Here is a 27970-nt window from a genome sequence, read left to right as displayed (position 1 = left end):
TCTTTTGTCCTCCGACCTTGCAGAATTTCGCCTTGGGTCTTCCTGTCCTTCCTTCCCACGTCCACATTTGTGGTTCTGCCTGCCACTTTTCCCTCCATGTCAGACCTGCTTTTCCCCACAGCCCCTTTCCAAACCCACGCGCCCCAGACACGCTGAGCCCCGCCCCTCGCGCTCCCACGTGGACTCGATCATCTCCCGGCTCTCATTTCCCGCTGCCTCCGTGTGCTCTGAAAAATAGTTACCCACGTCCTTATCGTCATCACTGTCTGGCGTTTTTAGTGTCGCTGCCTCTGTGCCAGGTTCAGTTCTGAGCCTTTCCACAATTCTGATGAGGATTGACAGCCAGACACAGCACCAGACCCACGGCTGGGTTTTCATCTTCCAGTTCAGCGCCTGGCACCAAACTGGTGCCCAGGAGATGTTTCGTTGCCTGCAACTGTTGCATCGGACATGGGTACTTAAAGGAAAGCGGAAGGTCTGTCTTGGATGTTCATGTGCATTAGTAACTAAGAGAATCAGTAAAAGAGTGAGTTGACACAGCTGTAAATGTGTGGGCGGACTCCAGGGCTGCGAGTGTCAACAGCTACGGGGATGAAAACCACTTGTGTGTCTGTCCCCGCCACTCGGGGGCTCTGAGGCAGGGACAGAGAACCTCCCCCCCACACCCAGCTCAGAACATTGGGGATCAGAGAGGGGATGCCAGTGAGCCCTGGTCACACAGCAGAGAGAGGCAGAGTGGGGACTTGAACCTGGGTTTCCTGGATCTCTGAGCTGCTGAGGGTTGGCGTTTGCTTTGCACTTCTGGGGCCCCGTGCTTGGTGATGTGAGCAGGGAAGGGAGAGAAGAACCCCCGCGTTATGCAGGCATTGCTAATCCTAGCAACACCATGTTGTTGGGCTGCCCTTCCTGTGTGCTTTCATTTACAAGGCACATTTGTCCAGACCAGGCAGTTGCTACCTGTCTGTCCACATCTGATTATTTCTGCTGGTCTCTTCATTAGAATCTACACCTTTAAAATCCAGGGAGGGGATTGGTTTTATTCTTATAAGATAACATCTCCCAGTGAAGTGACACAACTGAGGATTGGGGACCAACCATGCTTCTGAGCTGCTAAAGAAGGTGGGCAGAGGCTCCTCATTTACTCAAGAAATGTTTATTGAGCGTGGACAGTGTGTCAGGCACCGTTGCGGGCACTGGAGATGTCATAGGGGACAGGATTCCTGTCCTCCTGGTGTAGGGATGAGCAGACTGCAGGAGCCCTCAGGGATGTCATTCTGAGCCTTTAAACTCTTGTTTTACACACAGTAATAATAAGCTAATTATATGCCCCTCTAGCCTGTGGCAAGTCAGAGATAGAGAGAGGGGCTGGTAGAGGAAGGCGTTTTGAACTTGTCCGCAGAAGCTGGTGCTTTTGTCTGTGGAGTTCTGTCAGAATCTATCCCTCAGGTTGTTAACATGGGCCCCCTTCTTCCTCATTACCCTGTTAGCTGGATGAACTCTAGGTCATCCTTCAAGACCCGGATCAAACATCACCTCCTCTGTGAAGGCTGCCCTGATCACCACCCCACAGGCAGAGTTAATTTCTTTCTTTCTTTGATGTTCCCATATGCCCTGTGATGCCTCGTGGCTATGGTGCTAACTTCATTGTGTCCACATGCTTAGTTTTTCTTATTTGCCACGCTGGGTTGTGTCTTTTTTGAGGGTTCATATTGTGTCTTATTCAGCAAAGTCTTTGAACTAAAAATTGTCAACAAGTGTTTGTCAGATGACTAACTAACAGCGTTGCAAGAAACGGCAAAACTATAAAAAGTGGACACGAGAATGCAGAGCCGTGCACACCGGGGCGTGTGGTGCTCAGTCAATCAGACACCGAATCCTTCAGTGTCTTCGGAGTGTCTCATTGTCAACGCTGCAATTAGGTACTCAGAGCCTCCAGGACCTGGTTACAGCCACTGTTCTCTAAGTCAGAAGGTGAAGCCAGACGTAACACACTGACTTCCATTTAAGGAAGTAAAAGTAATCATTAAAAAAAAAAGTTATGGTGCTTTGTCACTGAGGGAAAACCTTTAGCTATCCTGATAATTTGGGTCTCCAGATCAGCCCATTCCCTGAGGGTTCTACGGAAGTAATCATCTTTCTTTTTCCTCTGGCTATTCTGTACTCCATTTTCTTGTGTTCTCTTTCAAACTAGGAAAGCTGGGTCATTCATTTCACGAAAATGCAACGAGGAAGGAATCATTTGAGAAGTCTGCTGCTTTGAGGAAGGGGTGGGACAAAGAATCAATGTGCATAGACAGTGTGATCTCACATGCAAGGGCTGTATACACATCCATGGAGCCCTTGTCCTCCGTGTCCAAGAGAGAGAGGACATTTAGCACTTCCAGGTCTTTGTCTGTCGCTGCCTGGGCTCCCACATCAGCAGCTTGCTGGAAATGATGCAGCTGTGGCCACTGTCCAGCTGTCCCTCTGCCCCAGGCGGCAGGATGTTTGAATTCTTTCCTGTTTCCTTTCATGCCCGCTCTAGGGAGCTTGCTTGGTGGAAGCTGACAGCTCAGCTTTTTGGCGTGTGGGTTGTTTTTTCCCTTACTGAACCTTGTTTGCATAACTTCTTAGGGAGTCTATATAAGGTAAGGGCAGCTTCAGCCCAGCTCTGGGGCAATTTCCTGCTGTCTCCTTCCCCCTTTCTTTTGTCTTGCTCTGAAGTTCAGTGTTGGATGGAAATTATGAATGGTTACTTCTCTCTCTCTCTTTTTTTCTTTCTGTTGACCAGTAGATATTTATTGGGTGCCTACTATGTGGCTGGTGCTGTGGTTTGTGCTGGGGATATGACAAGAATTGGACAGATATGAAAGCAGCTGAAGAGATCAAAGGACATGCACCCAAAGGTTTACTTAGGTGTCACTTAGGGAGTTTACTAGGGTTATTTCGGTGGTGAGGCTTTCTTTTTTCTCGCTTGTTCGTGTTCCTAATTATTCTACACCTAGTATGTGTTTTGTGTGTAATGAAAAAAATTGTTCAGAGAATTTGCAAAAGTGTGAGAAAACCTCACACTGCTTGACTCGTGGCAGATCCTCTGTCTCCTCTGGGTTTTGTCCTCCAGCCAGTGCCAGCTTTGGGAAAAGGCAGAGGGGCAGACAAGGGTCTTTTTTGGGAGAAGGCGGGGTCCCTGGATCAATGTGGATCTTGTGTCAGGGTCACCACCGTGGTGAGCATACTGGGTGTGACCAGTCAGAATCTGTCCCTCAATGATTCTGAGCCTCAGGAGATTTCAGATGTGGGTGGGAGGGGTGGGAGAGGGCAGGGAGTCATTAAGAGCTTGGTGGGGATTATGTGCCGTTCATAGTTGTTGGGAAATTTATTAGAGCAGCTCATCCTGGTGGCCTTGGTGATTCCAGATAAATCTAACCCCCCTCTTTTCTTCACCACTCTTCCCATGCCCTCTGTGGTCATCTCTCCCTCTTTGTGCTGTCCTATTTCCTTCATATCCCCCCGCCTCCTGCCTTACCTCTACTCTCTTTTCCTAAGTCCCTCCCTCCTTTCTAGCCCTAGACTGGAGCTGGAGGAGAGAAGAGATGGGAGAAGGGGAGGGGCTGGTAAAAGCAGTTGATAGGAGAGAGAGAGGGAAATGCAACGTTGAGAGGGGGATAGAGGAAGGCCAGGGGAGGAAGGGGCTGTAGAGTAGAGAACGCCTAGTGACCACTGCCGGCGTTTCTTTTTTTTTCATTTTGGCTGTGTTGGGTCTTCATTGCTGCACGTGGGCTTTCTCTACTTACGGCGAGCGGGGGCTACTCTTCGTTGTGGTGTGCGGGCTTCTCATTGCGGTGGCTTCTCTTGTTGCGGAACACAGGCTCTAGGCACGTGGGCTCAGTAGTTGTGGCTCACGGGCTCCAGAGCTCAGGCCCAGTAGTTGTGGCTCACGGGCTCAGTAGTTGTGGCGCACGGGCTTAGTTGCCCTGCGGCATGTGGGATCTTCCCAGACCAGGGCTTGAACCCGTGTCTCCTGAATTGGCAGGTGGATTCTTAACCACTGTGCCACCAGGGAAGTCCACTGCCGACGTTTCTGAGCACAGTTCTGCCAGGCAATATCCCAAGAACTTTTCGTGCAATGACTTTATGCTGCAAATTAACTTACTTAGTCAGTGGAGGCAAGGAGCCTTGAAAAGAGGAACAGGACTTTGAACCAAGTGGGCCCTGCCTGGGGTCTCTAGGTCCTGAGGGGTCCTTAGGGCTGTGGGATTGACTGGCTCAGGAGCTGTTTCACACTGATAACCCATCCTTGGCCTGTGATGAGGTTTCACAGACCAACCAAAGGGTCAAGTTCTTTTGAGAGTGGAGTTTTATGAACGCCCTGTGAGGACCATCTCTTCATGAACAAGACTCTCACTGAGCGGGGGAGGGGAGGGTGTCCACAGTCCGGAATTGGAGCAAAGGTCAGAAGGCAGCGAGCGGTGGTGTTGATGGTCCTCGGGGTCGGGGCTCCCAACCTTGCTTTGTCATCGGTTGGTGGCTCCCCTGAGATGGGGCTCTGTGGGGTTTTGTGATGCATTTGGGAATCCTTATTAATGATGGCTTATGTCAGCAGACACAGAGGTCACAGAAAAACTCCCTATTACCAGTACCGTAGCTCAGCAGCTCTTTCTCTAAATACTGCTCTTCTGTCTTGGGCTGTGGGATTCGGGGGAAGGCGGAGACTCTGCGGGGACCGTCCCGCTGGTCTTTGATGGGGAGATGGTCAGGAAACCAGGCCTAGATGCCTCAAATTCTGTAAATTCTAGTGTTGAGAAGACACACCATACCGGAAGCTCCTTTACACGCTCAAGTCCTTAAAATAAAAGGTGCTGGTGGGGAGGAAGTGGGTGGGGCTGAACTCTGGGCACTTCACCTTTTCTGCCTGTGAGACGTTTTGTCTCACTCCTTTTCCCGGCCACAGGAGAGTGGGTCCTCTGAGCTGAAAACCCCATCTTCTCTTCTCACCTCTTCCTCTAGGTCAGTGGTTCTCAGGCTTTGGAGGCACCAGAATGCTGCAGGGGCTCATTCAAACTCACTTCCCAAACCCTATGCCCAGAGTTTCTGAATTCACAGTCTAATGAGTTCCTGGGCCATGCTGTTGCTGCTGGTCTGAGCACCACACTTTGAGAACTGCTGCTCTAGATGTAATCAGAGAAAAGGAATGTCTGGCTTCTTATCACTTCACCTCTCTGAGCCTCAGTTTCTCCATCTGTGAAATGGGATCGTGAGCAATGCTGACCGGACAGAGAGGTTGGGATGGAAAAACGTGCAGCTACGTGTAAGTGCTTAGGACGGCGCCTAGCACGTAGTAAGTGCTTAGTAAACAGCCTCTGTCATCTTCAGGACCCTTGTTGGTCTTATCTGTGACCCCTAGTGCTTGGCACTGTGGTTGACACACAGTAGGTCCTCAAGAAATACTCATAGGACGAGCGGCCACATGACTGTGTGTGCCTAGGAGGGCCCCTACTTTGAAACCGAGCAAAGTGAGCGTAAGTTTGGCAGATACAGAAAGCCAGCAGAGAGGCTGGAAGGCAAAGAGGCTGTCCTGTTGGAGGGATTTTTTTTTTTTTTTTTTTTGACCGCACCGTGCAGCTTGCGGGATCTTAGTTCCCCGACCAGGGATCGAATCTGGGCCCCCTGCATTGGGAGCATGGAGTCTTAACCACTGGAATGCCAGGGAAGTCCTCGAGGCTGTCCTGTTGGGTTTGGCAGTTAGGAGGCCACTGTGGACCTCGGAGGGCAGTTTCACCAGACAGATAGGGATAGAAAAATCGTCACCGTCCCCATCAGGCACGCCTTTCACATCTCTTTCTTTTTCATTTAATCCTCACAACCAACTTGTGAGGTAGGTAGTTGACCCATTTTGCAGATGAGGAAACTGAGGCTTAGAGGCATTCAGGAATCTGGTCTCATCACAGAGCTGGTATGAAGAGGGGACGAGTTTCTAATGGTTCCGGAACTTGGACTCAACCTGGATGCTGTAGACCAGAATGTTGAGACTGAATGGTCAAGGGAGCAGCAGGTGTAGACAGCTGTGCTGGGACCTCTCACAGAGGGAGCTCAGAGTGTGTGTCCCCTGGTATGAGTCCTGGGCCCGGGTGCCCCCCACCAGGGTTGTCCAGGGCTGCACCTCAACTTTTCAATCTCAGACTGGAAAGATGTGCCATTGGCCCATTGGGGACTAAGTGCCACCCCAGGGGTGACAGTGACCCCAAGTACCAACCTTCTTCCGGCCAATTTTGCCATCCTAGTGTGTATGTGCCCACTCGTGCATTCACACACACACACACACACACACACACACGCACAAACATGCACACAGGCACACACACACACTCATATACGCATATCTGATGGGATCAAGCTCTGCCTTCCAGGTGATGCACCCGTGTGCACATCCGTGTTTGGTCTGCCTGGTTTGTTCAGAGGAAGGAAGTTAGCGACTAAATGAGAACTTCCTCCTGCATTGACTAGTTGGAGGTCAAATGGGCTTAGGACCTCCTTCAGGATGCGTGGGGGACAGAGATCTGTGTGGGCAGCTGTGAAAATGTCACTCAGACCAACAGGTTTTTCATCTCAGACTTTCAGCTGACTTTTCAGTGTCATGCCAAATCCCGAGTGGCAGACATTTGTAAGCAAAACGTGACTCTCGGATTTTCAAAACCGTCAGCAATCTTGTTGGCCAGACCATTGTCAGATAAGCACCAAACAGGCACCCAGGAAAGCAGTCTCTCCTGCCTTGATAATTTAAATGACATTGGCCTGCAGTCCTGGAAGTTCTTAAAAGCCAGGTTCCCTGTGTCTTTGGAGGTGGGCGTGAGACTGACTTATCGGACATCTGTCTTGTGCCAGGTCCTGGGCTGGTACTTGGGACACATGGTTTGTAACTTTCCCACTGAGTTTGGCCAGTGATGGGGCGGTTGGGATCCAAGTGTGGTCATGGGATCCCAAACGTCCAGGCTGACCAATGAGGAAAAGGGAAATAGAGTGGTTGCCATGGAAACAGACTGCGAGTTCTTTTGCTGGTGTTGTCTTAGCCTTAAGAAGGCGCGAGGCATCTGAGGTGTGGCCCGCCTCCCCCTCAAGTCAAGGCTGCAATTTAATTAAACACTTTGGAGCTGGTTCTCCTGTTCCTCCAATAACACTACTCGGAACAGCGTGCTGGCTTCCCAAAAGCAGCCTCGATGCTGGGAAATGCTCGAGAACGAAAGTCCTGCACCAGCCATGCGTGGCTGCGTGAATTTCAGTTCCTCAGCCCAGACAGCCTCATTTCCTGTGCTCACTTCCCACCCGCAGCTCTGCCTGGTAGCTCAGGCTCTGGGGAGAAGGTTCTACCATGTCGGGCCAGCGTCCTATTTAACCCTCACGGCCAAGGAAGGAGGGAGGTATAAAATTACCCCGATTTGGAAACATCCCGAGTGTCCATCAGTGGATGCGTGGATGAACAGAACACAATGCGGTCCATCCGTACAATGGAATATTATTCAGCCATAAAAGGAATGACGATCACGCTACCACGCGGATGAATCTTGCCAACATGCTGAGTGAGAGAAGCCAGACACAAAAGACCACACAGTGTAGGGTTTCATCTGTGAGAAATGTCCAGAACAGGCAAATCCAGAGACAGAAGACAGATTAGTGGTTGCTTAGGGCTGGGGGAAGGGGGGGGTGAGGAGTGACGGCTGGTGGGTAGGGGGTTCTTTTTGGGATGATGCAGATGTTCTGGAATTAGGTAATGGAAATGATTGCACAACATTTTGGATGTACTAAACGCTGCTGACTTCTATGCTTTAAAATAGTTAAAACGGTGAATTTTTGTGGTGTGACTTTTACCTCAATAAAGAAAAAAAAATGGGGAGAACCAAAAAAATCTCCCCATTTTACACATGAGGCAGCGAGGCTCTGATGTTTGGGGATTGAGTCAGAATCCTCCGGGACTAAGAGATGGAGTTCACATGGTCTCCTGTCCTTGGACTTTTCCTTCCTCACTTCCCATGGCCAGTTGGTCACCAAGCCATGTCAATTTGGCCTGTGAAGTGTCCCTTACACCGGTCTGTCCTCACTGCCTGACCCCAGTGGTCAGGTCCCAGGTTGGGCACCCACCAGGCTCCCATGGCTGGGTGGGGTGTTTCCCTAAAGCAGGGGGGCTGGGCAGACACACCCGAGATGTCCTAGCCCTTGGCTTCAGGCTGGCTTTGTCCTTGGCATGTTACCTTGGGCACATCACACAACCTCCCAGCCTCATCTACCAAACGGTTGTTTGGATGTTGATGAGGGTGACAATGACGCCCCCGCGACCCCGCGGCCCACCTCCCAGCATCTTTATAAAGACCCAGTGAATACTGACCCGTAAACCGAAAGGTGCTGTGCCAGCGTGAATGGCGATTATGATCTGTTTCCTTTAAGAAATGCCCGCATGTGGAGTTTGAGTCAGGAGTCCGTGGCCTGCCAGGGCTGTGTCTCAGCTCCCCCGGTCAGATGGTTCCCCTTTAGACAGCGTAGCTTGTTGTCAGGATGAGCTCATGCTTTGAGGTACTAACCAGCCAGTGTAGACTGTGTCTCCATTACACTCAGAGGGCTGGTGACCTTGGATCTTGGTGAGAACCTTTACTTTGTGTGGGATTCGGCATGGTGGCACCCGGAATGATTCTAGGAAGAAAGACACCTTGATTTAAAAAAAAAAAAAGCCTTAAAACCTCAAAGTGTGATCCTTTGATCAGCAGTGTCAGTATCACCTGGGAGCTAGTTAGGAACGCAGACCCCGGGGCCCTATCCCAAACCTGCCGAATCAGAATCTGCATTTTAGCGAGATCCCAGGTGATTCAGACAGTGCTTGGGAAACACAGCTCGATGGGTCATTGGGTCGCTGAGAAACCCTAAAGCCAGCGACGAAAAGCCATTTGAGAGTATGAGCTGAATGGAGCGGCAGGTACAAGATGCATGACCCCAAACCAGCATCCCGCGTACCAGCCATCACGGGGGGCGGGGGGGGGGGGGTGGGGGAGGGTGGAATGAGATTTCACCGATAACTGCAATTGACATGTGAACTACTTAGGCATTCATCTGAGTAAGGATATGTGATGCCCTCCAAAAAACGTGCAGGATTTTGGTGGAAAACACAAAGGGGTCCTGACTAAATGGGGACACAAAGTATGTCTAGAATTTGTTCTTACCTGGGGGTGGTTCTGCCCCGATGGAGACATTGGGCAATGGCTGGAGGCGTTGTTGATTGTCCTAGTGGGCCGGGGGGTGTGATACTGACATTGAGCGGGTGGAGGCCAGGATTCTGCACTGCAGGACGGCCCCAGCACGAAGAATGACCCAGCCCGTAATGACTAGAGTACCGAGGTGGACACACACACACACACACACACACACACACACGTCACTTTAAAAACTCAGGAATACCAGCTGATATTTTGGGGATGCAGAGCAGCGGGGGATGGGGGAGCTTAGCACAATGTACTATGAAAGAGATTCTGAAGTGATGATGATGAGATTACTGGTGTGGCAATGACACAGACTTAAATGTAGATCCATCGGCCAGAATAGCCCCCAGAGTCATTTTAATAAAAACAAACATATACCGTATAACAAGCATAACATACCCAGTGGAAAAATACTCAGAATTCTTTTTTTTTTTAACTAATTAATTTATTTTTATTTATTTATTTTTGGCTGCACTGGGTCTTTGTTGCTGCCCACAGGTTTTCTCTAATTGCGGCGAGCGGGGGCTACTCTTCATTTTGGAGCACGAGCTCTAAGCGCGCAGGCTTCAGTAGTTGTGGCACGCGGGCTCAGTAGTTGTGGCTCACGGGCTCTAGAGTGCAGGCTCAGTAGTGTGGCGCACAGGCTTAGTTGCTCCACAGCATGTGGGATCTTCCCGGACCAGGGATCGAACCCGTATTCCCTGCATTGGCAGGCAGATTCTTAACCACTGCGCCACCAGGGAAGCCCCAGAATTCTTTATTGGCCTAATTGTCTGGCCATAAGCTAGCCATGCCCAGTGGGCCCAGAGCTATATCCCAGACCAGAACAAGGGCCACCGTCTTTGTTTCCTCCTCTCCTCCCCACCCCAGCCCAGTTCCCATCTCTCCACCGTGTGGCTTTGCTGTTCCAAATAGGGCCTCAAAGATTTGGGATAAAAAGAGTCGACGAACTTCCGTTCCCTAAATCAGATTCAGAATTTGAGCCTTGACTGTATGGGGGAGGGGAGGGTCGCAGGCATGGCAGTCAGAGAGGCCTGGCCTCCATCTGCCTCTGCCGCCTCAGGAGTGTCACATGGCCCTTCTGTGCCTCCACTTCCTGTCTGTGAAATGGGCATCCCAGCCTGTGGCACTGTTGTCGAGATTGAGCGAGGGCATGTTGGCTCCTGCCACGTGGCTCTGGGCACCCTCGTGGCTCAGAGCCCCTGCTGGGGATGTGGATTTGGGGTGTTTTAACCGAGCACCGTGCCCTCCCTTTGCCGTTGGTGCAGATGACGTCCGATTGTTTGCCTTCGTGCGCTTCACCACCGGGGACGCGATGAGCAAGAGGTCCAAGTTCGCCCTCATCACATGGATCGGCGAGAATGTCAGTGGGCTGCAGCGTGCCAAGACCGGCACAGACAAGACCCTGGTGAAGGAGGTGGTGCAGGTAACTGTCCTTGTGTTCTTTTAGGGTCTCGGGTGGGGAGGTGCTGGTCACATCCCACAAAGGGTCACCATCCAGCAGGGACACAAGGGGCTGGGCTTGGCTCCTTGGTCTGTGACTTTGAACGTGTCGTGCTACATTTCTGGACCAGTAACACCACTGGTGAGATGTACCCCAAATTGCTTTCTGGGGTGGTAGCCGCATCTGTGATCCTGACCATCAAATACTAGAAACGTGGTGGCTGGTGTCTCCCTCTTGGGGGGGGGGGGGCAGGTGGCTCACGGAGAAGGGGTTGGAGGGATGACCAAAATGGCACCACTTCCTGATTGGGTGATGGATGACTTCCAACTGTGGCCATGAGGACCCGATGGGAGAATTCACGAGTGCTCTCTGAATGGTGTCTAGCACACAGTAGGTGCTCAATAGCACTTGGTGAATGAATAAATGTCAACCTTATGGGCACCAGCAGGGGTTTTATGATGACTTTGACGGCCATAGAATGACAAAGGCTATATCAACAGTGGCAGAGATTCCTAGTCTGGGTAGCTGGGTGTTGGTCATGGCTGACTTACTCCTGTGTCCCTATTAGACGGAGAGGAGGAGGAAAAGGTGGGTGTACCCTTGGTTTTGTCTCTGAGCTTCTAAACAGTTCTACCTGTAGAGTTCCCCATTTTAAAGTTTTTTTTCCATCCTGGACATAACAAAAATTGACACTAAGTGATTTATCTGGGGCTAGGACACTGGGTGATGCTGAGAAAAATAATCCGAATTCCAGAAAGATAAACTGGGGAAGAGAGGTGAAGGGGAGATAGTTTTCTTCTTACCAAAGGGTTCTCCATTTTGCAAAACAATTTCCTAAAACCCATGATAGGGAGGTGGTAGCTAACGGGTATGGGGCTTCTTTTTGACGTGATGAAAATATTCTAAAATATTCTAAAATCTGTAGTGATGGTTGCACATATCTGTGAATATACAAAAGGAAGCCATTGCATTGTAAAAAAACCAAAAACAAAACAGACACACACAGAAATCGGCTGTGTGCAATGTGGTGTCCTGGATTGGATCCCGGAACAGAAAAACTGGTGAAATCGGAATGAAGTCGGGGGTTTAGTTTAGTAGTCACGTTCCAGTGTTGGCTTCTTAGCTGTGACAAATGTACCACGGTAACATAAGATGTTAACAATTGTCAAAATGGCCGGTGGGGTACATGGGAACTCTTGGTATTGTCTTTTGCCGCTTTTCTGTAAATCCCCAACTATCCCCAAATAAAACTTTTATTTAAAAAATAACAATAGGAAAAAATTTTCCTATCATTCCATTCTTACAGTTTATTTTTCCATCTTCGCTACGAGTTCTGCAGGGGAGCTCACCCACCTCTTCGCATTGCTGCGGTCACGGCCTGTGAATCACTCCCTAATCAGCTTCTTCTTCTTCTTTTTTTTTTTTTTTTTCTAACATAACATAATTACATAAATTATGTGGCCACAGAGTCTTTGTAATGAAGGTTTTTCTGGCGGCTGAGCGTCCCATTTCACAAGCGCCCTGTGAGGTACTGAAAATCCCCCTGGTGTTGACCTCTTGAGTTGCTTCCAGTTTTTATTGTTAGAAATAATGTCCTAACCAGCATTTTAATACATGCAACTCCTTTCTGTCATCCACTGGATCGTTTCTTTAGGATATACTTTTAGGAGACGGGGGTTCCAGGTCATCACAGGGGTGAGGATCGCTTTAAAAACGTATAGGCTGGGCTTCCCTGGTGGCGCAGTGGTTGAGAATCTGCCTGCCAATGCAGGGGACACGGGTTCGAGCCCTGGTCTGGGAAGATCCCACATGCCGCGGAGCAACTAGGCCCGTGAGCCACAACTACTGAGCCTGCGCGTCTGGAGCCTGTGCTCCGCAACGGGAGAGGCCGCGACAGTGAGAGGCCCGCGCACCGCGATGAAGAGTGGCCCCCGCTCGCCGCAACTAGAGAAAGCCCTCGCACAGAGACGAAGACCCAACACAGCCAAAAATAAATAAATAAATTTATTAAAAACAAAAAACAAAAAACAAAAAAAAACGTATAGGCTGTCAGATTCCCTCCTAGCGGGTTAGCACTGTGCCTGGGACATAGTAAGTGTTCAGTACATATCATTTACTTCCTATCCTAATCAGCATTACCAGTGAACACTGCGGCTGGTACCCTCTCCAGCACCGGCACCCATGCTTCGGATGGCCACCTACTCAACCCCACGGGTTATTTTTCTTCAGGAGAGTTGGGGGTTTTAATGGTTAACCAGCTTTCAAGGGTCTCCTTTATGGCGACAGAATGGAAAATGCAAAAGAATGCATGTCCAAGTCCGAAGGTCTCCTGCTGCACTCCGCCCTCCACACTTAGCCCTCTGGTTGGCCAGCCAGGAGAACAGGGCACACAGGGAGATGTTTGCTGGGATGCGTCCAGTGGGGGCAGTCTTTTGACGCTTGCAATGCTCCTGTTTTCTTTCCATTTTTAAGATTGTGGTGAAATACAGTGACATGAAATGTTAGCCCTTTTGATGTACGGTTCACTGACGTGAAGTACATTTGCAGTGTTGGGCGATCATCACCATCGTCCGAAAGTTCCAGAACTTTTTTATCACCCCCAAAGGAAACCCTGAACCTATTAGCAGTCTGCAGAGTTCTTTATATATCTAGAACTTTTCTCAGTTTGGCTCAGTGGGTTAAGAGGGTGATTTGGGGAAATATGATTTTTGTAACTTCAATTGGGAATATTGGTTATAATTGATTTGTTGGCAAACTCAAATACATTGCAGCAAAAAGGGGAATTGCTTGGCTCTCTGAACTGGGAAGGGCAGGGGTTGCCAGCTTTAGGTGTGGCTGGACCCAGGGCTGAAGCAGTATCTTCCTTTCATTTCTCTTCTCTCTTTCCTCTGGATTTGGCCTCAGGTGCCCTCTGTGCAGCAGGAGAAATGGTCCAGGCATGGTGGTTCTTCTCCGTCTTGATCCCAGGGGAAGAGAGAGCCCCCCTCCCTCAGTGTCAATCATTCCCTTAAAATGATCCAGTTGGCACATCCTGTGGGCCAGGCAGGTGGGGTCCCATGATTGGCAGCTCCAATTGTTAAAAGAAAGGGATGCTGGTAGAAGAAAAGCACAGACATGCCCTCCGGTGGCGGCAGGGTGGGGGTGGGGGGCAGGGACTCTATCCTGAACTGCAGGTGCAATGTGATATTTTGACCATTACCTTTCGCATTTTCCACCTCTGCATTTAAAAAGGTTTATTACCCGAAGCTATTACAAGACCTCGCATTTATACTACAGTTGCAAATACAGCCATTAATGTTACAAAGGGGTCGATTTTACTGGCATAATGGTATTTTCTGACAGTCACTAAAATCATGCTGATTCTGATGTGTCAGTTGCCCTCTCTGCTTAATGGGGACTCAGAACAGATGTTCTCTAAGGGGTCTCCAGATGGGCCATTCTGGATTCCGTGTCTTGGGGACAGGATCACATCCCTAGCTGCCTTTTACCACAGTTTCCATGTGAAGAATAAATGGATTGAGTTTTAGTTTAAGATTACTCATAACCCTTGGTTTTTGTAATAATTAAAATAATATACCCACATCCTTATGCTTTGTATGAGATGTAGACAGTGTAAATTAATGTAGAGACATTGAAATAAAGAAGAGTGGATCTTTACGCCACCTGCCTGCCTGTGGGCAAGTCTCTCTCCCTTCCTGGGCCTCAGTTTCCCCATTTAAAAATGAGTTGAATGACTTGACCTGCTGTGTCGTATTCTGTTTTGATTTATTCTGAAATTGTTTCATTTTTTATGGGGTAGTTGGTTTATGACAGCATATTATATTTAAATGAACCACTCTTCACTTTGTCAGACGAAGAGACAGTGTGTAGTGCAGTGGTCTGGGGTACAGCTGTTTGAGCCAGATGGAGTGAGTTCAGATTTCAGCCCCACCATTTACTGTATGGCCTTGGGCAAGTTGCTTTCCTCTGGGCTTCACTCCCCTGATGGCTAAAACTGAGCTAGTATAGTGTCTGCCTCTTGCGGTTGTTGTGAGGATTAAATGAGCAACTATATGGAAAGCGCTTAGAACTATCTCTGATAGAGGCCTGGAAGTGCGGCTGTTATGACTCCCCGCTGTCCTGTTTAGACACCACCACGATGCACAGCTTTCTAGGTTGTGGAGCGTTTCCCTGGGAGCTGATAGGACCGCGTGCTGAGCCTGGGACACAAGGCATGAATCTTATTGTTGAGCCATCCTGCCTGATTGTCTTGCAGATGGATTGGATCAAAGTCGCATCCATCAGCAACACAGGAAGGTCCTGAGCCTCACCCACCCTTGCTGGTGCTGACTTCAAACAATCCAGACTCCTTCAGGTTCCAGCCTGGGGCCTGCGCATAGGTGCATCAGCCAGGGGAGCCCTAACCTTTTTATTTTATTTTATTTTTTATTTTTTATTTATGGCTGTGTTGGGTCTTCGTTTCTGTGCGAGGGCTTTCTCTAGTTGCGGCGAGCGGTGGCCACTCTTCATCGCGGTGCGCGGGCCTCTCACTATCGCGGCCTCTCTTGTTGCGGAGCACAGGCTCCAGACGCGCAGGCTCAGTAGTTGTGGCTCACGGGCCTAGTTGCTCCGCGGCATGTGGGATCTTCCCAGACCAGGGCTCGAACCCGTGTCCCCTGCATTGGCAGGCAGATTCTCAACCACTGCGCCACCAGGGAAGCCCAGGAGCCCTAACCTTAACCCTAACCCAGAGCAGTGATAGGATTTGCCCCGAACCCATGGTTAACAAGCGGCAGGCCCGGGGCTGGAGCCCAGAGGAGTTGAAAATCAGGAGGTTTGATTCTGGGTCTCTTTAGTCTGTGTTCAGAGCCGGGCTGAGATGCTGAGCTGCATCTGCGGCTGGTGGAAAACAAGGCAAGACCAGCAAGGCCACGGGCAGTGGCGGGTGCCACGCTGGGCCATGGTGACAGCCGGACTCGGGCCCCGGGAATGTGCTGAGTGGCCAGGGCGCGCGGCTGCGTCGTCACAGCCGTCATCTGCTGCACAGAAATGCCCGGCTGGTGCCGGCAACACAACACCCGTCCCATTGTTCCGGCGCCTCTGGGGGATGACAGGGGCAATGCAGTCACCCCAGTTAGAGACCTGCCCGCGCTGGGCCAGGCTGTCTTGCTTTAGGGCAGACTCGGTCGATGAAACATTGTGCTGGCCTTGCGGAATCACTTTATTCACGCGGTCCTTTTATCTATTCTGTATTTTTTTTTTCTTTTTTAAAGGGAACGCTATTTATTTATTTATTTTTGGCTGTGTTGGGTCTTCGTTTCTGTGCGAGGGCTTTCTCTAGTTGCGGCGAGCGGGGGCCCCTCTTCATCGCGGTGCGCGGGCCTCTCACTGTCGCGGCCTCTCTTGTTGCGGAGCACAGGCTCCAGACGCGCAGGCTCAGTAGTTGTGGCTCACGGGCCTAGTTGCTCCGCAGCATATGGGATCTTCCCAGACCAGGGCTTGAACCCGTGTCCCCTGCATTGGCAGGCAGATTCTCAACCACTGCGCCACCAGGGAAGCCCCACGGAGCCAAGTAACCAGAGGTAGATCTCAGCTTTCAGCACTGGGAAAAGAACGGCAGGGAGTGTTTCCTCCAAGGAGAAGTAGAGGCGGGAAGGACGGGCGTGTCAATGACTGCATGGAATCATCAGTGTAGTGTATCCTGATGGCCTCTGAACCCCAGGAGCAGGGCTGGCTTACATTCTGGACCTCCTCCACCTCCAGGGCCAGGACCAGATGTCCTAACTCTCCTCAAGGAGGGTCATGTTTGTGTACCAGTGTGGTAGTAATATTAATAACAAGAGTTTTATTGTGCCGCTACCACGTGCCTGGCACTTTCAAGGACTTTCCACACATTAAAATGATTTCTTCTTCACAACAAGGATAGTTCTGTCATTATCCCCACTTTATAGATGAGGAGCCTGGGGTCTGGGGAAGTTGGGGAAGTTGCTCAATGTCCCCTGTGCTTGTAGACTGGCCCCTGGGGCCCTGACTCTGTCACTTCACCCCACTGCATGTTTCCCAAAGTCCTCTAGCACTCTGAGAAGGCTCTGAGAAGTTCTGCAGGAAACAAACCTCTTACATTTATTTTTAAATGTACTGATCTGGTTCTCAAGCTCCTTGATGGTAGAACCTTTTTTTTTTTTTTTAAACTGGAAACTGAGCATCATTGTACGGTGTTTCTTTTTTTTAAAAAATGCTGCTGTGTCAAATGGTAGAGACCATGGGCTTAAGGAGAGTGAGACCCAAGTTGATATTCCAGCTCTAGCAACTTTTCATCCTAGGACCTCGGGCAAGTAACTTTATCTCTAGACTCTGGTCTCACTTATGAAAAAGAGACTATAAAATTTCATAGAGCTGTTGGAAGGATTAAAGGAAAGTAAAGGATGTGAAAAGGTTTCTCCTTTTAGTGACTGATGAACTCCTATTCATCCTTCAAAACCCTTATTCTTTACCCCATTCTCCTACCAGCCTCAATCAGAATTAATTGCTCCTCTATCTGTTTGTATGATACTATGACCCAAATTCCATGAATTACAATTAAGTGACCCTAGAAAGTACTCTCAAGGGCAGGGACCATGGCCGCTTTATTTGTATTTCTCAAACCTAGAAAAGTACTAAACAGGTGCTAAAAAGTGAAGAAACAGATCCGTTCACTTAGGCTCTAGTCTGTGTCTTATTCTTGGTGTATTCCTAGGACAGAAGCTAGTAAATGTTCAGTAACTGCTCTTTGGGCTGAATTAAATTGTGGAAGCCATTTACACTCAGGGAGGGATTTGGGGGTGGATTGGAATTTCCAAAGGCTCTGCTTTGTGTCAGTGAAAAGCAGAGGTGAGAGCTGGTTGGGTCAGCCGGGAGAACCCACACACTTCTGTGTCGTGAGATTTACGGGGCTGCTGCTCCCCCTTGCAAAGCATTAGTTGCTGCCTGGCCCTCGGGGGGCCAGCTTTGGCGCTTCGTCCATCTTTAAAGGGTTTCAGCTGTTTGTTGTTACAGGGAGTTTTATGCTTCTTCAAGCCCGTGGTTTGTGGAAAGGCCCTTTATTCTTCTCAGAACCAGAAAGGGCCTTTTGTGCTGATGCGTTTCACTTGGGCCTGGGCTCAGGCAAGGGGGCTTTCCCATGCTTGTGTCCTTTATTTAACACAAATACATACAAAGCTCCCAAGCGGCCTGTGAACGGTGGAGCCAGGGATCATGTGTGGAGGGGCAGGTGCCATTATACACCCAATATACAGATGAGGAAACTGAGGCTGGGAAGGGTGAGTCCTCAAGCCAAGGTGAGTGTCAAGACAGAAGCCAGCTGGTGGGACTCAGAGACCGCTTTAGTGGTGGGAAGGGCAGTGGGGAACCTGGTTCTATGCTTCTGCTACCAGGAGGTTAAAAACCCTTGGGAGAGGAAGACGCCCAAACCCTGAGCCCAGCATGTAAATGGAAGCCGCTTTCACAAGCCTGCTCTGCCAGTGGGCTGTGGCCGGGTGCCCATCACTAAACCCCAGATGGGTCCCAGCCCTCGGCCAGCTGGCCTTGGCGTGGTGCCTGCCTGGTTGCCCCCCGCCAGCTGGCCTCCTGATGTCTACACAGTGATTCCCAACACTGTCAACAGCAGACAGTTTCCATGCTCTGGGGATGCCAGGTTAGAGTGTGTTCAGGTCTTTACTGAAGGAGCCCGAACGCTGAGTCCAGACAGGTCTCCATGTGTGGCTGCACACCCCACGGTGCTTTTTGGGGCTGAAGGCTACCTACACTCTCTACGTTTGTCTTTCAGATTTTCCCTCCCTCGTTCTCTTCCCTTGCATGGACCAACCCCACCTTTGTCCTTGTCATAGTTTGTCCCTGGACGTCCTGCCCTTTGAAAGACCCTCCCAGAGCAAGCTCCAGGCTCTCTGTTTTCTCCCCCTTGGTGGTTTATCCCAGGGTGGTGTGGTTTTGAAAAATGGTTCAGACAAAATTAAGGACCTAAATGATGATCTGCCACACAGCGATTTCTGCTAATTCCCCTGGAGCCCTGGCCACGTGGTACATGTTATTACAAACGTGATTAATCATAGCAGAGGTACAGTGTGTCCTTTCATGTAACATTTCATAAATGTTTTCAGTTTTCATAATTTTAATGGCTGAATACTATTCTGTTAGTGAATGTGTGATTACATGTACGTGTGTGTGTGTGTGTGTGTGTTCACTCTCCTGGTAAAGACCTTGGCGTGGAGTTAAACACGGGTTTCGGTCCCAGCCCCACCACTCACCATGTGTGCAAACTTTTGCCAGCTACTTTACTTCCTTGAGTTTCAGCATCCTCTGAAAATTGGGGATGATAATATCTAAACTCATGGAATTGTAAAAATTAAGTAAAATACTGTATATCATAAGTGTCTGCTATGTATGAAGTGTTCAATGTAAATACTACTTACTTATTTACCCAACTTCTGTTGAAAAGTGGAAGCAGTCTGGTATTTACTGACAATGAACATCTGTGAGTATGTGTGTTGTAATTTTTAAAAAATTCTGTTGAATTATTCCTTTGAGAAAAAGTCCCCAAAGTGGGTGTCACTGAGGAACAAGAAATGCTAAGCACGATTTCAACCAGGCAGAAATTGAAGTCCGAAACATGGATTTAATATTGTTTGTCAAGTGATCGATAGCAGGGGCTATTTGGAGGTCTGGGTTAAGGATTTTGAGGTTAAGTCTGGACTCAGTGGGGAAAGTGCCATGATTAATTTGTGATGTCTGCCATGGATACTGGAGGAGAGAGCAGAGTTTGTTTCCCACATTCTTACCATCCCTGATCTAGATGGAGCCATAGTCAGAAATCAGGCAGAATGGAGTCAGGGCTTCTGTAAATGTCCATGGTCAGGAAAGCAGGGGGTGTCAGAATCCCGGCAGTCACTCAAATGCTAAAGAGGTGGGTGGCCCTGCGGGGGTCAGGCTTCAAGGCATATGGACAGCTGCTCCTGTTTGGTTTGGACCCAAACCTACCCCAGCATGCTACAAGACATCATGCTTTCCCCCATCCATCTGTGTTGGGCAATTACCTTGTGTCCACTCGAAATGCCACCACATTTCTCTCTCTTGTCCTTTGTCCTCTCCTTAGTGAAATAGGGTCGTGTCATTTCTGCCCTGCGGTGGTGACGCAGGTGCCTGTGTTCCCGAATCTCTCAAACACTGGACTATACCATTTTGATCTATTTGTTTTTCCCTTGTCTGTGGTGACTCATGCCAATTACAAGAACCTGTTCTTTTGGAGTAAATTACACCTTGCTGGAAGGATTTTTAAAACCTTGGTCTCTGAGGCGCTGTAGAATAGTTGTAGGAGAGAAGGTGTAGGGGGCCCAGGAGGGGTTGGCAGGTTCGATACTGTGCATTTTCATCAGGCCCCTGTTCCTTGGAGGGTGCCTTTTCTCCTAGGAAGATGCAGGCTGCTGGGGACCACCTGCTTTTCTTCAGCACACCAAGGTCTTTGGTTTATAATTCATCTTCGCCTACTTGGGGGAAAAGATACAATATTGTGGCCAGCATGTGTCTCATCCGCCCCCTGTCGCATCTCACACATGTGGGAGGGGAGGTTCCATCCCCCGTTTTTTGGCAAGAGTTTACTAGCACAAGGCCTCCTTTTCGAAAGCCATGCTCTAATCCCAAAGTTGACAGTTCTGTGGCAGTTTTCCCCATTGCTCCTTGGATTCTTGTGGCCAAGGTGGAACTTTGTCCCACATACTCTGGAGGCTCAGGTGCAAATCCACAGATGGCTGGTGGGGAAAGGGCTGGCCGAACCTGCCTTCTAGAACCTGTGAAAGAAGAAAGCCCTCTTCTTTCACAGAGGTGGAAACCAGGGCCCAGAGCCATTGATGGCTTCCTTCGGGGCATTTTAGAGCCCCCTGGTTCTCTTTCTCTGCTCTTAGACTCTCAGAGAGACCTGTAAGTACCAGATTTTGACTTCCCATGGCCTAGGAGAGTGTCTGGCGTATAATAGGTGTTCAGTAAACATGTGTTTATTGGAAGAACGAATTGCATTAGCTCTCATTGTCTTTGGATACAACGAAGGTCACCTCTCCTCCCCGGCCCTGCCTTGTAGAAACGTGCATTGCTGGCATCACAAACTTAACTGTCAAAGACTCCCACTCATTTTTTCTTCCCAGACCTTCCCAGCACCCATATTCTCTGCATAGGGTAGCAACCCACCATGGTCCTAATGTTCTAGGTAGAAGACCAGACACACTTCTACCCCAACAGGCTTCTCCTCTGTCCTCCTGTGGCTAATCCCGCGCACAGCTTTTGGTCAAGCAGCTGGATTTGCCGTCTTCTTTCTGCAAGGGCAAGGAGAGCCAGTGTCACTACCTTGCTTATTCCGAGGAATTCTCCAGACTTCCCTTCATTAAAAAGTAAACAGTGGGGATGGAGAAATCAGTGTGGGTGAGAGAAGAGGAACTAGCCACTCCCTGTGCATTTGCTCTGAGTGTTTCAGAAAACTTCTTTATAGCTCAGACTCCCCTAACAATCTTGAGAACAAAGGTAACCCAGGATCATTTAAAATATTACCTAATCATTCTTGAGCACTTCCACTGCACACTCATCTGATTCTCACAGCCAGCCCTAGGATGTAGGTCCTCTCATTGTCCCTGCTTGCAGATGAGGAGACTGAGGCTCAGGGGGTGGTAAGTTTCTGGGGAGGGTCAGGCTGCTGGAGATGCGTATGGACAGCTGTCCCTATTTGTATTTGGCACAAACTACTCCCAGCACGTTTTAAGACTGAAGCTGGGGTTTAAACCCAGGCAACTGGGAGCCATTTAAAAATGAAATGATTTAAAACCAAGGATAGGAAAATACTTATACACTTTTTAAACCAGCCTTGCAAATAGATTCTTGACTATGTACAGAGCCCCAATTCCTAACCCCAGTCCTTCCCTAGAATTGCCCACCTTGGAAGCAGACCAATGTCCATCTTATATCTTTGAAGCATGAACTTAAATGCACTTGAGAAAAGTCACAGGGACAGAATGTGTCCCGAACTTGATTGGTGTGTTTCCAAACCATCTTGGAGTCCTGTTTAGCTGGATGAGGCCTCTGCCTTTGAAAAGTCCTGCACTGGGAGAAAAGGGAGAGACCCTGTCTGGAGGCTATCAGCCAGGGACACCGAGTTCCGAGACGTGAAGATCTTTCTAGAACCACAGGTGACGGTGCCCACAGACTGACATATTTTGCTTTGAAGTCTCTGGCAGGTGGCTTTGGTAGCCTTGAGGGTATGACGGATGCTTACGTGGGAGGGACGGGCAGTCTGGAGCAGCCTACCGGGTACGCAGGAGTGAGGGCCTGCCCCCAGGGCCCCGAGGTGAGGCTGCTGTGTGCCCTGGGATGAATTGTTTCCCCTCTCTGGGTCTCTTACTTCTTCTCTATCAAATAAGGGGGTGAATGTCAGGGTTTCAAAGGCTCTTTGTCCCCTGCCCCACCCCCACCTTTTTTTGTTAACCAAGGTATAATGTACACAGGGGAAAACGCACGAATCTTAGACGTACAGCTTGATAAATTTTTGAATTTTAAAATTTTGAATTTTTGTACGTACCCATGAAAGAACTGCCCAGATCAAGACGGAACATTTCCCACTCTCCCTGCTCCGCCCCCAAAGGCTCCCACTCCCCCCACTCAGATCGGCTCTAATATTTTATGGTGAATGATTCTCCTTGACTGAACACGTTATTCTCTCAGGTTCTTTCCTGTTCTATCTAGACCTGGGCTGCCACCAGCCACGTGCGGCTGCAGAGCACGTGAAGTCTGGCTTGTCATACCGCTATGTGCCATGCCTATGAGTAAAATACACACTGGCTTTCCGAGATTTAGTATAGAGCACAAAATGTAGACATCTCACTGATGGTTTTGTATGTTGATTACCTGTTACAATGGCGATATTTTGGATATAGAGTTAGATCATGAATGAATGTCACCTGTTTCTTTTTTTTTTAATTTATTTATTATTTATTTATTATTTATTTTTGGCTGTGTTGGGTCTTCGTTTCTGTGCGAGGGCTTTCTCTAGTTGCGGCGAGCGGGGGCCACTCTTCATCGCGGTGCGCGGGCCTCTCACTATCGCAGGCTCTCTTGTTGCGGAGCACAGGCTCTAGAGCGCAGGCTCAGTAGTTGTGGCTCACGGGCCTAGTTGCTCCGCGGCACGTGGGATCTTCCCAGACCAGGGCTCGAACCCGTGTCCCCTGCATTGGCAGGCAGATTCTCAACCACTGCGCCACCAGGGAAGCCCCTCACCTGTTTCTTTTTCACTTCTTTTCAATGTGGCTACTAGAAAATTTAAAATTCCCTACGTGTTCGCATTGCTCTGGGCCCTGCCGGTCTCCTTTCTGGAGAGAGGACTTGCCCCCCCTCGTCTTGCAGCCCCCGTGTGGCCTGCCTCTGCCCCAGGAGGTGTTGCCTGGAGGATACCAGCGACAGTGGCTGAGAGCAGAGGTGTGAGCGTGGTGGGGAGGTGGCCCTGCTTTGTGCAGATGTGTTCTTTGTGGTTTTCAGCGCGGGCAAGTCCTTGCAGGCCCCTCAGGTCCCAGGCGTTGCTCCCACATCAAAGTCTGGCGGTGCACAGAGCTGTTTTCGCTCTGTTTCTGCCTCTTTTGGAAAACTCACACTTAAGCCCACTCCACAGAGGTGGTGGCGTCTCCCTTGCCACGTCGAAGGCCTGCTCTGTGAGAACCCTGGCGGGAACGGAGGTGGAGGAGTGTACAGTCATTTTGAGTTGGGTTGAGGCTGACTCAGACCTTTGCGGGACTTTTTGCAGAGTCCACACCCTGAGGGGAAGCATTGGCTCACCTTTGAAGCCTCTGCACCCCCAGCATCCTGTGATGCGGGAGGCCCACCAGGCCTGCTAGGACCACATCCACGTGGCCGGCCACCTCCTGCCTGCCCTCTGGAGGGCAGGGGCTGGTTCCTATAGTGGGGATGGGTGAGGTTGCTTTTCTCTGTACTTTTGTTTGAAAGAATCATTTTTTGGCAAATCTTTTGGTTTTAAACATCTCAGATTCTCAGGTATATGGGATTTGGGGCTGCTTTTTTTGCAGTTTGAGACATAGCTATTTTTTTAAGGTAATTTTGTTCATTTACTTTTATTGTTATGTTTCACTGGGTTCTGCTATCCTGGTTTGCTCCTTCTGGCTATGATTCGATTTCCCATATACCTGTGGTTTGAAGGTGAATTGTGCTCTATGTGCACTTTCATTGTGGATTTCTGAGATCTTATCAAACTTCTTCTTAATCTAAATTGTCTAATGGCTAACAGACACAAGCGTGAGTGTTCTTGTTTCTCTAGATTGCCATATATAGCTACCACAGGGCAGAGGAACTTTGGACTTCCTTCTATAGGCGTCTTGAGCTGTGGGCTTCCTCCTTCTGGTCTGCTCTTCGCCCCTCCCCCTGCCGCTGGGGCTCAGGTTGAGAAACACGTTACTTCTGGGTTCCCCTTTCTGGCTCTGCCATTCTGCTTGTGTTCAATGGTGTGCTGATGACTTACACAGGCGCTTAGCAGCACAGCATGGCAGGCTGGGAGTAGAAAGGGTTGGAAGGATGTTTGGTCATCTGGGCTAGTTACACAATCTCTCCAAGCCCAGCCGGCAGATCTTATCTTTAAAAAAAAAAGCTAATATACTGAGGGAGGATTAAGTGAGAAAATGTGTGAGCCTGCACCTGGTACATATTAGTTACCTGATAAATATTAACCTCCCATTTCCTCCTTCCTGTTAGTATTCTTGGTGGTTTGGCATGGCGAACATTTCGTCTTAATATTGTAAAACTTGACCTTGAGAGTGCTCCTGGTTTAGTCATTCTCCTTTTTTTCCTTTCTCTTGTTTTTTTAAAAATTGAGGTGAAATTCACATAACATAAAATTAACCACCATTTAAAAATACACAACTCAGTGGCATTTAGTACCTCACAAATGTTGTGCAGACACCACCTCTATCTAATTCCAAAATATTTTCATCACTCCTAAAGGGGATGGTGACACTTTTAAGAAGTCCAGCTTTAGAGTCAGCTGTACCTACTAGCTGTGTGACTTTGGGCAGGTGTCAAAATCTCCAGCCTTTGTTTTCTCATCTTCACAATGGAAGTAATATTGATCATTTTACAGGGTTTTTTTAAAAACAGCTTTATTGAGGTATAATTTACATACCACAAAATTAACTCATCCTAAGTCTACAATTCAATGATTTTTTTAAGTGAATTTACAGAGTTGTGCAACTATCACCACAATCCAATTTCAGCACATTTCCATTATTTTCTGTTGCAATCTCTAGCTCCTAGAAACCATGACTCTACTTTCTGCCTCTCTGGATTTGCCTTTTCTGGACATTTCATATAAATGGAATCATACAATATGTGGTCTTTCATGTCTGGCTTCTCTCACTGAGCATAATGGTTTTGAGGTTCATCCCTGTTGTAACCTGTGTCAGTACCTCATTCCTTTTTATGACTGAATAATATTCCATTGTATGGATAGACCATGTTTTGTTTACCCATTCATGTGTTGATGGGCATTTGGGTTGCTTCTACTTTTTGGTTGTTATGAATAATGTTGCCATGAATGTTTGTGTTTACAAGTGTTTGTGTGGACATACGCTTTCATTTCTCTTGGGTAGATATCTAGGAATACCGTACTAAAGGTTTTAAGAATTAAGTTTGCTAATGTGTGGCAGTGTCCGGTACCCATAGGTGCTTTGTAAATAGTGGTAATTGTTTACATTATTTCCTTGTGGACTCTTTTTCAATGTGGATGATTTTCTGACCTTCAGACTTGTTATTCATATTTCGGTAAATTTCTCTGTATTCTTACCTGTCACCATCCTGACATTTTCCTTGTTTATGGAAGTCTTATGATGCATGTATTAAAATAACTCTTGATTCTTCATGGTTCAGGGTTATCTTATAAGCCAGATCACCTGTGTCACTCATTCATGCCACAGGCATTTATAAGAGCCTCACGTGTGCCAGGCCTGTGGGGTTTTATGGTTGAAATGTGTACCCTAAGAGGGCACAGTGACCATTTGCTCATCATTGTAGCCCCATCACACGGCATGGTTTTTCTTGAATGTATGGAAACAAACCCCCTGCCTTCAAGTGACTGAGTATGGCTGGAGAGCCCAGTACATCCTTTAGTGCATTCAGTGTCTGGGCTGATCACTTAGGCCTGGGACCAGAAGCCCTGCATCACTATGACAGGGGCACCTGAAGCTACCTTGTACCAGCTGGTGACAGCCAGTCATGTGTCTCTTCCCAGCTCCACGTCCTGGTCCCCTGTTGATAGCCTGTAATCAGATATCACGTGAATATTTACACCATGGAAACGGGTAAAAGCTACAGATCACCCCACCACCACCCCTCTTTTGAGAGAGCCTGGTATTAAACATTTACCAGCCGACCTGCCTACCTTTCCAATCTCCTCTTCTATTATTCTCCTGAGAAGATGGGTTTTCACAGATGAGGAAACTGAGGCACAGAGAGTTGAAAGAACTTGCCCAAGGCCACACAGCCGGAGAACGACAGAGCCAGACTCCGAACCCAGACCTGACCTTGGCCCATCCCCGTGGTCTTGGAACTGCACAGTATCTCGATTTCACCCATTTCCTGATCTCTGGTCACGTTTTTTTTTTTTTTTTTTTTTTTTTTTTTTCCCCCTGCCAAACCATCCTGCCACCAGATTTTCATTTTGATCATTTCTTAGTGTTTTAGGTGCCAAGACTTCCTGATGTGTTGCCTGAGCAATGCTCAGATCCCGTCCCCTCCTTTTTAACGGGAACTCTGTGTTCTGTTTTGTTCCGGCAGAATTTCGCCAAAGAGTTTGTGATCAGTGATCGGAAAGAGCTGGAGGACGACTTCATCAAGAGCGAGCTCAAGAAGGCGGGGGGAGCCAATTACGACGCCCAGACGGAGTAACCCCCGCGCACCCCGCCCCTTGCCAAAGTCATCTGCCTGCTCCCCGGGGGAGGGGACCACGGCCTCAGCTACCAGCCCACCAGCCCACCAGGGAGAGGAGACGCCAAGAGAGGCAGCGCCCACCACCCCGTCCGAAACCCAGCTCCCCTCCCCGCTTCCCTTGTGCACCTGCCATGTCCTAGCCCACGAAGCTCATGGAACATCTTTCTTTTCTCTTTTTTTCTTTCTTCGCCCCCCTCTTTCTTGTTCTAAAGAAAAATCATTTTGATGCCGAGGTCACGCACATCATCAGATCGGAGGTGCCTCCCATGGTGACCCTTTCCTGGTATTTCACTGACGCACAAGCAGCCTGCCCGGCCTCACCCACCAACCTCGTGTTGCCTGTGGCGCCTGGGCCGCGGCTGCTATCCTGGTTTTCCTCGGCGCCTGACTGCTTCCCGCTGAGGAGGCAGCTGTGCCCTCGACAGCGCCCTCCACAAGCACACATGTGTCCCGCTGGCCAGGCTCACACCCCCGAGAGTCGCTCCAGAGTCCCCACCCCCCCATCCCAAGTTGCCTAAGCTCCAGGCTCATCAGAGATGGTGCTCCGTGGTGAGACGTGCAGGGCTGACTCAGACCGAAAGAGAAGAGAGAAATTTTGCCTTAAAAGTTGCCTGGCTTTGCCACCGGTCTGAAGTGGCCCGTTCCCACCCTCTTGATCAAAAATCTCACGATGGCGTGGAGTGGGGACAAAGGTCTAAGTCCAGATTCAACAGGAGGAGTCTTTCAGGGTTCACTTCCCGGGCTCCCCAGGTGATGAGGACATTAGGGAGACAGGCCCGGGGTGCGGGATGGGAATTGAGGTCCAGTCGGTCCTCTGCCCGACGGCAAGGACAGCAGGGGACAAAGCGTGTACAGCAGGAGCCCCGCCCTCTCGGGACCAGAAAGTCTGTGGTTTTAATCCTTGGTGGCACCACACCGGCAAAAGGGTTTTCTTTTTTTCAGAGAAAGATGAGATCGGCTTGGTTCTTCGTGAGCACATTTGGTAGCATTCTTTTTCTCTTTTCCTTGCTCATTTCGTTGGGGGAAGTCTGTGCTGTGTTGGGGTCTTGAATAGCATCCGCACTCAAAACGGTTTACAGAAATAAATGGGTTTTTTGTTTTTCAAAAAACGAGGCTGTCTGTTTGGTCTTCTAAAGCTTCTCACTTTACTGGAAAAACGAAGGCGGTTGTCGTATTCAGATTTAATTGGCATTCACGGAGCTATTGGGGGCTGGGTGTATTCTTATTCCATAGCTTGTTTAATTTTTAGCAATAACCGTAAGAAATAGGTGCTGTTGGGGACTTCCCTGGCAATCCAATGGTTAAGACTCCGAGCTCCCAATGCAGGGAGCAAGGT

At 49.1% G+C, this 27970-nt stretch overlaps 1 protein-coding gene across 1 annotated transcript in view; it reads left to right on the top strand.

Moving 5' to 3' along the window:
• The window catches only part of COTL1 (coactosin like F-actin binding protein 1), a 44443-nt gene extending 16700 nt beyond the window's left edge, over positions 1-27743 (top strand). The window contains exons 3-4 of the mRNA XM_036834698.1: positions 10487-10644; positions 26482-27743. Coding sequence (XP_036690593.1) covers positions 10487-10644; positions 26482-26592 — 269 coding nt within the window. The 3' untranslated portion in view covers positions 26593-27743. The remainder of the gene's footprint in view (positions 1-10486; positions 10645-26481) is intronic.
• The last annotated feature ends 227 nt before the right edge of the window (positions 27744-27970 follow it).

This window comes from Balaenoptera musculus, chromosome 19 (genome assembly GCF_009873245.2).
Source record: "Balaenoptera musculus isolate JJ_BM4_2016_0621 chromosome 19, mBalMus1.pri.v3, whole genome shotgun sequence".
In the NCBI taxonomy this organism is placed as follows: domain Eukaryota; kingdom Metazoa; phylum Chordata; class Mammalia; order Artiodactyla; family Balaenopteridae; genus Balaenoptera; species Balaenoptera musculus.
This window is presented reverse-complemented; position numbering and strand designations above follow the sequence as displayed.